The following is a 10,126-nucleotide window of genomic DNA, read 5'->3' on the forward strand; positions in this document are numbered from 1 at the left end:
ATTAACAGACACGTGCCTATGTGAGCCAAGCAGTGAAAAACGAGGAAGTTAATAAATATTAATAAAAACGGACGATGTGGATTTTCTTTTCAGCGACAAGCTCGTCAGAGAAACGTTTAACGGCAAACGACAATAAATGATGTTAAAGATGTTAAAGATTTTGTATGTCTGCAAAACTGCATCGTCGCTCCACAAAAGGCAAACATTCATTTGATAAAAGTGACGTGTTTTTTTCATTCTTTTGTGCAGATGATATTTGAAGGATATATATATCCACATTTCACTTCGATCCAATTTGATCTCAAACCTTTCTTTGTAAATCTCCTGGATTTATATAATCGCCATTGTATTTCATTTCAAGTAAATATAGGTTACGAAGAGTGACAATTATTGGTTTAGAGCCATTTAAACGGCTCCAAAAGCCAATAGTTAACCCTTGTGTTGCCTTAGGGTCAATTTGACCCGAATCAATATTACACCCTCCCCCCGCTTTAGGATTAATTTGACCCCATTCAATGTTTAATGTCGGTGTTCTTTCAGTAGTCAACAAACAAACATAAAGTGCCTCACACTTAAACTTGGAAAACAATATTAATTCTAATAATTTTCTGGAGGTTTTAATTGCTGGCGTCAAATTGAACCCAAAGGGTAAAATATGTTAGTAAATATAAAGGTAACAAGAGGGTGAAACATTGAATCGGGTCAAAATGACCCTAAGGCGACAGGAGGGTTAAATATTTAATCGGGTCAAAATGACCCTAAGGCGACAGGAGGGTTAATCATGTCACAAATACAGGAGTGCACCCATGTCCCAGCAATTAAACAGTACTTTTTTAATAACGTGCAGTTGTAAATGCCATAATTATATTGATAAAAATTCCGCCTCAACTTTGCTGCAAAAGTTAAAACTTCATGGTTCCAACACGGAATACAACTAATACACAATATACTAATATACATTCGGCTCATTGCTCATTACAGAATTATTTTATTTTGTAGTTCAGCAGAAATATTTTGTTTCACCATTTCACCTTTTAAATATATATATATATATATATATATATATATCTATACATATATAGATATATATGTATATATATGTGTATATATATACATATATTTATACACATATACATATATGTATATATGTGTATATATACATATAGTTATACACATAAACATATATATGTATATATATATGTGTGTGTGTGTGTATATATTATATGTATTACGTATGGGTGTAATTCACCGGATAAACACTATTGCTATTAAGTGTATTATATTACTTGACTACACTGACGTGAGTGTTTACCTCTCGATTGAATAGTTAGTACACACTTTACACAATGAAGAAAGACGAGGAGAAAATCTTAAACGCGATCTGATTGGCGGCACATTTCCAATCCTGCAAGCTGATTGGCTGAGTCTAAGCCACGTTGCGTATGGCTGCAGAGAACGTCGCTGCCGTGTTTATGACGCGGACCAATACGGGCAATATACGGAAGAAAGAGGACATCCATTTGGGAAACCGTGCCGCACTTTCTGCTGCTCCAGAGGTCTCGCTCCGAGCTGAACACGGCTCTCCCTCCTCCATTGCACCCCGACATACACTCCTCGGCATGTTCTTGTCTCGGACCTGTATGTGTGTGGGAAAATGCTCCATTGTTTGACGCTGGCCCAGCACACCCAGGGGCCGTGCAGCGCCCAGCTTCATCCTCCTCAGGGTAAACTGTTGTGACAGAGCGGTCGGGGGCCCCTCATTAGCTCTCTGTCTGCTCAGAAGCAAAAAAATTGCTTTAATCCTCTCTGTCCTCCCCAATCTGGCAACACAGAAATTATTATAATTCCGGTTTTTATTCTTCTCTCTTGTCTTTTGCCGAGTTTAACCACCTTTATGAGAGAATTCTATAAACTTGATAACTAGACAAAAAAAGAAGCCTGTTTGTTAAAAGGTGTTAACTTAGGGACAAGCATGCCAACACTGGTTTAACTTAGCAGATAACACATTTGGTATTCTATGACTATATATACTATAGTGCCTGTACTTTTGGATTACTCCCTTTAACTTAAGAACATGTGTTTTTTTCATGTTTGATTCTTCTTCATTTTAATTAGTAATTCATATGCAAATGATCAATTTGGTCCCATAATTGTTAAAAGAGGGAGCAGCTGCTTTCAAATAAATAAATATAAATTCCGTCTGGCATGCAGGGTATACCGTGTGCGCGCTGTGCATTTTGTCAAGAGTTTTATGTTTCAGTTGCCCCATCATGCATCGCTGAGAGAAATGCAGTGTGAACCTGCAGCAGGTCTGCAAATAGAACATTGTAAAAGCATACAGGCCTGTCAATAGTCACGGTCACATGCATGCAGGCTCCATTGCTTACTGCTCACAGTCCAAAACAATGTAGAATTGAAGTATAGAAAAATATAACAAGAACACTTTATTTATAAATCTTGAGTTATAATTTAATACGGTACCAATATGTTAACCAATATGCTTTCACAGTACATCAGAGTGGTTGTCAAAGATGAAAATACAAATACAAATACACACACACACACACACACACGCATGCATGCATGCAAGCACGCACACACACTCACACTTTCTGTTCAGCAATACCCTGCAGTGGTTTATTGTGCCTTTAAGTGGCCTGGGCTCATATGCATGATTTTCATTGAAATTGATTTGTCAAATGAGCTGGTATCTTGTTCATTTACCCCGTGAAGAGGCTGTGGTTTCAGTACGTTGCTCCAGTGCTCTTCAAACCTCTCTGAGACCGTCAGTGAAAAAGACCCCAGAACATAAATGAATCTCTATCACTTAGTGACTTTTGTAATGCATTTATCTTTAATTCAGTAAAGTATTGTGAAAGTAACAATAATACGATTTTAAACCCCTTTGAGCCCTCTAAATATGAAAATATTGGACTAACGTATCCAGCTATCTCACATTCACCTTCTGGTCGTCATCTCTCAGTTAAGATGAGAAATGGCAACATTCCTTAACTGCATGCGAAATAAATGAGAACAACTGTTTTTAAAAATGTGTTTTTAGAGGGTAAAAAGAGTAGGCATTAAACATTGTGGAAATAATTAAATCCGCAGGGAAATAGTTAAGGCAGTACAAACATAAGAAAGTAAGGATATTACTACGTGTGGAGTAATGCATTACTGGGCGCAGCCTAACACTGATCATGAGAAGTGCATTTTCCAAATATGTATTTGCTCTTTGTCTCTTCATTATTTGTATGTCGACAATGCAAACAGAAAAAGACTCTAAAGGAACTAAAACAGAGCATTAAACTCACCATTCAGTCTGTACAGTTGAGCAATAGGTTAACGTCAGTTGACATTGGGCTTCAAACACCTGTTAAATCTTTCTGAAATGTTCAAAGTGCCATGTCTGGAAGGTATGAAAACAAACAAAAAACTCCAAAAAACAACAGATCGACACAAAACAATCCCTGCAGTTTGTTCACTGGCCGGGGCAAAAATACGGAAAACGTTTTTAAAAGGAGCAAAAACATAATTTACAAGCACGATAAATATACACACAGGGTCCAATAAATAGCGTTTGTTATCCCAAAACCATATACTTGTGAATGGCCTCCACATTGCGAAAAAAAAGAAGAAAAAGAACTGTCATGACCAGTGACTTTCATCCAATGAAAAGTTGTTTTATCCTCGAACAAGTAAAAACATAACAACAAATTCTGCCAGTGGGGGCAAATCGTTTAACATTGGCAATAAAGTTAACTCATTGCAGGGGACCGTTCTAAACACACAAGGACACAATTCAGCATAAAGAAAGAGAACTCCTCGGGGAAGTGGCAGTTGGTGCAGTGAAAGAAAATTATTAATTGAGATATTTGTCTTACGTTTGAAATACCTGTAAATATCTCATTCCACTGGCAGTTTTTTTCTTCTCCCCTTGTTCCAAGCAAAACAGCAATTTTACGCCGCACTGAAATGACTTGATCTGAGGTGTGGGACCTTTTCCTGACCTTAGAAGCACCGCCACCGCCGCCCTCTCCTCTATTGAATCGGCATGTACGGCCAGTTGAAGCTGCTCCCGGACAGCAGCATGTCCCTTATCAGAGTTTCTATGGGCGTTTTCCCCACGAGACGGATGAAGAAAAGCTGCTCTATGACAGAGGAAGAGACGGTGCGGAGGGAAGGCAAGCGGAGCAGCAGCTTTCCAAACCTGTTCGGCTGGTTGGGATACTGGCTCCTCACATACTCCTCTAAAGCACACTGGGATTTCTCCTGCAGACCCTCCACATGCATCACGTCCGACAGACCACAGGCATCTACAGAGAGAAGAGACAAAACAATTAATGCAACACATTTTATTTTTTAAACAGGAGAGGAAAAAAACAGTAAGAAATTGCAAAATGATTAATAGTTCAATGTTGCAGTTATTTTGCCTACTGTGTTAGTATATGGAGTGACTACAACACAGAGCCGCATGGGGAAGAACAATGAGGTCGTGGTGTAGTGTCGGTCAATTCTGACCATCACAAGGCAGAAATCCTTACGTTTCTCTCTTGGTCGTGATCATTTTCCACTCAACACTATATTTACTTATACAACACTGATCAAGTTATTAAAGGAACGGGCAGGATTGCGGACAACTGAGCTTTTGTAGCTGGCTTGAACTCGTTTATTATCTTAGCAGCAGCAGATCAGAGTAAATCTGGGTGAGCTGGTAACAGAGCAGGACAGCAGGTACACAAAGCGCACACCAAATCAGTCAAATCTGCTGGGGTAAAAACACAGCTGCTCGGAGTCAATTAAACACAAATACAGTTGTCCGTCATCGAGAGGCATTGTTATCTCATCAGCCTCATGCTGTCAGGGATGAAAGATGGCGCTATTGCTCCCGTCAAATCTTTAAAATAAATGATGTTCAGAACCAGAAATAAGGAAACTGTATGGATATGTATCAGAGCGCAGTCGGAGTTACGTCCTGTGTCGTGTTTCTAGACACACAACAGACCCCTCTGTTTGTGTAACGCTGCAGGCCGGATGGCAGCAGGGGTTAAAGAACTGTTACTGTGTCCCAGTTGAAAGACACGTGTTCAGATACTGGGTCTGAAACAGACCTACACTGGAGACCTTTTTTATTTTATAACTCTGCTGCTACTCATCCTTTTGATACTGCTAATGACCCTGCCATCAAATCACCATTATGACCATCATTAAAAGACTTCCCAGGTCGTTTAGTAGCTGTCGAGCAAATCAAAAGATCTAACAATTAAAATATAATACAAATAAATCATCTATTTAAATTTATAATTTCTTAATTCCTATTTGAAGAGGTGGCATGGATCATTTTATTCAATGATAATATTTTTCCTACTTGATTATTTTGATTTATTATTAGATAAATAATTTAATTCAAAATGTAAAGCCTACAAATTAATTTCCGTTAATTGCAATGCTTGATATTGGAAACATAAACAAAAACAAACTGGTCAATAAGATCATACAGTCTATTTGATTGCTGATGTATATTTTATATGAGGCAACAATGCAATGAAACGTTAGCTCATGGAGTAAAATGTTAGCTCATGGGGTTTTACCATGCTATCAAATAGTAAAACGCTCAGCCCTGTTTTTATTTGCATAGGCTACTGTGTGATTCATTCAAAGTGTTATATTTATCAGCGGCTGCAGGGATTACACACAAACTACTTTAAAGCTATATTGAGCTATAATAATAATAGTAATAATTAACTTCATGAAAATGATGAACTTAACTCTGTTCCTTTAAGGGTTGACAAACAACAAGAGTGCATAGGTCACTGTAGTCACTAGCCAATAAATGATATGATGAGAAAATACATATTTATTTCACTTGTGGCTTCATAGTGATTCTTCTCGAGGTCAGAGTTCAAATCAAATGGAAATTTGCAGAAAAACTAAATAAAAAATGTTTGGCATCTAAAACGTTTTTATTATTATTTGTTATTTTTCACACTAGAACAGAGTTTAACCCTTAGCATACAGAACGTAAACTTAATCCCACAATATTCATTATAATTTTTGCACATTTCACGAAGATTAACGTTTAATTACTCCTCTGAAACAGGGTGTTCTGAGAAAACGAAGCATTTGTGTGAAAGTACTGTATATTTAGAGTTTAAATTAAATGGAAAAAAATATTTTCTGTTTGGAAATATTGACAGGTACATAACACAGTAAACATGTCTTTTGTTGTTCATCTTTTTGTTTACATAATAGTATATTCTAAATTTAAAAAATGGTAACCAGCTTTTGTTTCCCACTACCCCGTCATATTTATTGTTACAATAAAACATATATATAAATATTATTAAATATGTTTTGGGTCATCATTTTTGACTGGATATCGTGCTATTTACTGCACCAATGCCCACACACAAGATGGAGGGCTTTTACTTCAAACATCCGGGCGTCGTGGTCTCGTGCGTAGAAGCAGCGTTTACCTGTGGTGAACAGAACGATGGCCTTGATGCAGCTGTACTCCGCCGAATCCACGTGCAGCACCTTGAGCTTCTCCACCTGCTCCTGGAAGACCCGGATGTGGTCCATGAAGGCCACCACCCGGTCCGCGGACATCGGGGAAGCGTGGAGCCCCGCGGCGGCGAGCAGCGGCGCGATGTGCACGGGCATGGAGCACTGCGCGGCGTTCAGGACGAACAGTTCGCTCCACGTGAGGCGCAGCAGGGCCACCTGGTCCGTCACCTGCAGGTCAGGGAAGAAAGGGATGTTGCGGGCCCACTCCACGGCGCTGAAGAGCATCCGGGCTGCCAGCTCGCAGATGTTCTCGATGCCCATGATGTTGTTGCCCTGCAGGCACTGGGAGCCGAACCTGGAGGTCGGGTAGGGCTCGGCCCGCAGCAGCAGAGAGATGTATCCCGATAGATAGGAATGGCACTGCAAGGGGTCTCCGTTGGTCAGAGCGAACTGGCCGTGATACGACTGGGTAGGAAGCCTGCCCCTCTGGACGGCTGCAAAGGAAAGAAGAAAAACACAGCAGAATTGTCAAATCAAGCTAGAAGGACATCATGTCAAAGCAATAGCACACGTTATAAAGCTAGACTCTTAGTTATAATGTATGTATATGGTCACTGTGGTGGACTAGCTGCTCACAAATGAACATGAATAGGTGTGGACAGCTGCTGGATAACAAGTCTCATTCAGCTCTGCTCGTGGATCCTTTTTATAGGCCACGAACCTGCAGATAATGTCGAGAGTTTCTTGTTAGCGAGTCGTCGGCTGCCTCAATGTTTTTAAACCCAAAAGGCCTAAAGTGTCGGGTTTTAGACATGAATTCGACCTAACGTGACTTTACGGAGAGTTTCTTCGCCAGACTTCAACAGTGAGCCCCTCTTTTTATATTCCTCCTAAATGTGTGGTGCTAAAAACTCTACATTCAACTTTATAAAAAAACTGTGCAATAAAACTACCCATTACACTCGAATGCCGTTCCTTTATTTATTTCAGCAACAACGGTAGGTTACACGGGCTGTTGGGCCTGTACGACCAGCATAGATTATAATAAACAAGAGCACACACGCGCATGAGCGCGCACAGTGCACACATAATCTAGCAAGAACAGCAGGCACTCTAAAGCTATAAATAAAACGAAAAAAACTCGAACGAAAACACACATTAATGTAACCAAAATGCGGCCAAATTAATGTAGAATTTAATTGATGTGACACGTGAAGCGGCACAATGGCTCCGTGCTGGACGCAACGCGAGCAGCAACAATAGCCATGCTACGAGATGCTAGGGTAACGTTAACATTAATCTCTGCAACGTCACAGCGGGCTATGTACGCGAAGGCTAGCATGGAGACGAGTAGCCTGCCTGAGATAAATAGTCTGATATGATTAGTATGAGCGTAACATATAATTATTTATATTTCTCCTGAGAAGACAAAGGCAACACAAACTGTGTCCAGGAATAAATTATGTGGACATTAGCTATAGGCTATACACTTATAGCAATGCACGATATTTATATCTGTTGACTGCCGTGTGGTCAAGATAAAGTATCTCGCTAAATGCATGAAGTGAAAAGGGTCCTAAACCGTGTGGTGCTGGATAATACGATGTGATTATACCGAGAGCGACAACAGGAGGACGCCTGCCCGTACCTTCCCTCCTCATGCCGACTTTGAGGCATTTCTTGAGGCGACAGTACTGGCACTGGTTGCGGTGGTGCTGGTCCACGGGGCAGGTCCTGTTGGCCCGGCAGGTGTAGGACAGGTTCCTCCTGACGCTGCGTTTGAAGAAGCTCTTACATCCCTCGCATGTGAACTGTCCGTAGTGCTTCCCGCTGGACTTGTCCCCGCACACGATGCACTCGATGTGCTGGCTCTGCTGCTTGTCCATGGACGAGGAAGAGGAGGAGGACGAGGAGGTGTTGTTGTTATTGTTGGCGGTGGTGGTGGTCGCGATGCCGGACGGGTTGGGCGGCGGTGCGCCCTGGTGGACCGCCGCCGCGGAGGGTATTTCCAGAGAGGACACCGGGTTCATGTGCGCCGTCAGTTCCGCGGGCAGAGACAGTGATGCGACCTGGGACCCCGGCGAGGAGAGGGTCCCCTGAGCGTCCCCGACGCCCTCTGTGTTCCTCCATGCCACCATAGCCATGTCGACAGCCTCTCAAACTTTTTGGGGCGCCCAACTGTCCTCTTTTCACGCTGTAATGAACGCGCACTATTTGGCCTCGCCAATTACTAACACGCGTTCAATAAACCCGCGGCATTGTTTGACAAAATTAAATACAAGTGACGCCTTAAACTCAATGAATGGAGCTCATAAGATACCGGCAATGTGATTATAACGCGCGACTTCACAAGTAAAGAGCCGGCAGTCACCCAGAAACAGCGTCGGCGCCGTGGAGATCCGAAAAAAAGAAAAGCTTCATTCAGACCGAGATAATGCGCTGCAACATCCACAGCGGGGCAAATAAAGACAGGCAACACGGAGCCGACATCCACGAAGGACCGGAGTGTTATTCCCCAAATATAAATATATATAGAGAGAGAAAGATAATCTAATCCTTTCTGTCCAGTGTGTCCAGCTTTAGACAAGATCACCGAGTCTTCATCAGAGGGGCTGTCGCCGGCCCAGGCTTCCCAGACGCTCCCTGCTCTGTCGATCAGTCAGAAGTTACATTTAAAACAAAATAGACAGCGGAGGAGAGAGACGGGGCGATGGTTTGATGATTTTGATGATGCTTTGCTCCCGGGCACAGAAGAAGAGAGTGGTACGTCCGCGCGTCACGGTCTGTGACTCGGTGACGTCGGGGGTTGGGGGCGGGGCCGACGCGAGGAGATTCGGGCTCTGCTCGGATTTCCTTTTGACACTCCATGGCTGAGTGGGCTCGCGAGTTCCTAGCTTCCCCCTTTCCCCGCTCTTTTTTTTTCTTCTTTTTTTTCTTCTAGTGGTCTTCTCTCTCATTCTATCGCTTTTCTGTGCACTGGCGGCTGCTTGACTTCAGATTTGTGCGGTGATTTAATAAATACACGGTGAATATTTAACCGGAGGACATAGTTTTCCCTCATACAGAGGCAGCGGATCCTAACTGCAGTAATTTGATGCCACCTAGTGTCATGAGTAAATTACACAGGACATTACCTGTTTAGTACTGGATGCACTTGACACGCCTGTTGTTTCAAGTCTGCATGTGGACATTATGTTCACGTCTCCCATCTCTGTTGCACTAATATGCACATTGGCATATTTAACTGTAAATTAAGAGGGGAGAAATAATGTAGCCGGATTTGTATCTGATTAATAGTTTTTACATTTTAAGGATTGAATCAGAACATAGTCCACTTTTTAATTTGCATGTGGAAGATCACATTTAACAATGTTTTGGTTAAAAGAATGATTGTTTTAGTAAATTATAATGTTATTTATTACACTAATGTTACATCTGAAAAGAGAAAACTTCTCCTGCAAAATATTGTGTTGGTAATAACTAAATACACTGCATTCACATGTCAAACCAAAAAGACCAAAAGAAAATCAATGTTCTGCATAAAAACTTAAAATCTAAATATCAGTCAGATTTTATCCATAGATCAGTTTCACAACACAGAAAGTACCACACAGTTTCA

At 41.4% G+C, this 10,126-nt stretch overlaps 1 protein-coding gene across 2 annotated transcripts; it reads right to left on the reverse strand.

Moving 5' to 3' along the window:
- Positions 1–2,442: 2,442 nt before the first annotated feature.
- Positions 2,443–9,264, reverse strand: LOC130193196 (COUP transcription factor 2-like). 2 transcript variants are annotated; one of them, XM_056413621.1, is made up of 3 exons: positions 8,156–9,264; positions 6,477–7,001; positions 2,443–4,316 (listed from the first exon to the last, which is right to left on the reverse strand). In XM_056413621.1, exons 1-3 carry the CDS (start codon positions 8,649–8,651, stop codon positions 4,042–4,044), a joined length of 1,296 nt encoding a protein of 431 aa, XP_056269596.1. In that variant the 5' UTR covers positions 8,652–9,264; the 3' UTR covers positions 2,443–4,041. The 2 variants fall into 2 exon arrangements, with proteins under 2 accessions (XP_056269596.1, XP_056269595.1); XM_056413620.1 differs by having other exon boundaries at positions 8,123–9,264.
- Positions 9,265–10,126: the final 862 nt, after the last annotated feature.

The sequence above is a fragment of the Pseudoliparis swirei genome, chromosome 4 (assembly GCF_029220125.1).
Source record: "Pseudoliparis swirei isolate HS2019 ecotype Mariana Trench chromosome 4, NWPU_hadal_v1, whole genome shotgun sequence".
NCBI classification, from domain to species: Eukaryota; Metazoa; Chordata; class Actinopteri; order Perciformes; family Liparidae; genus Pseudoliparis; species Pseudoliparis swirei.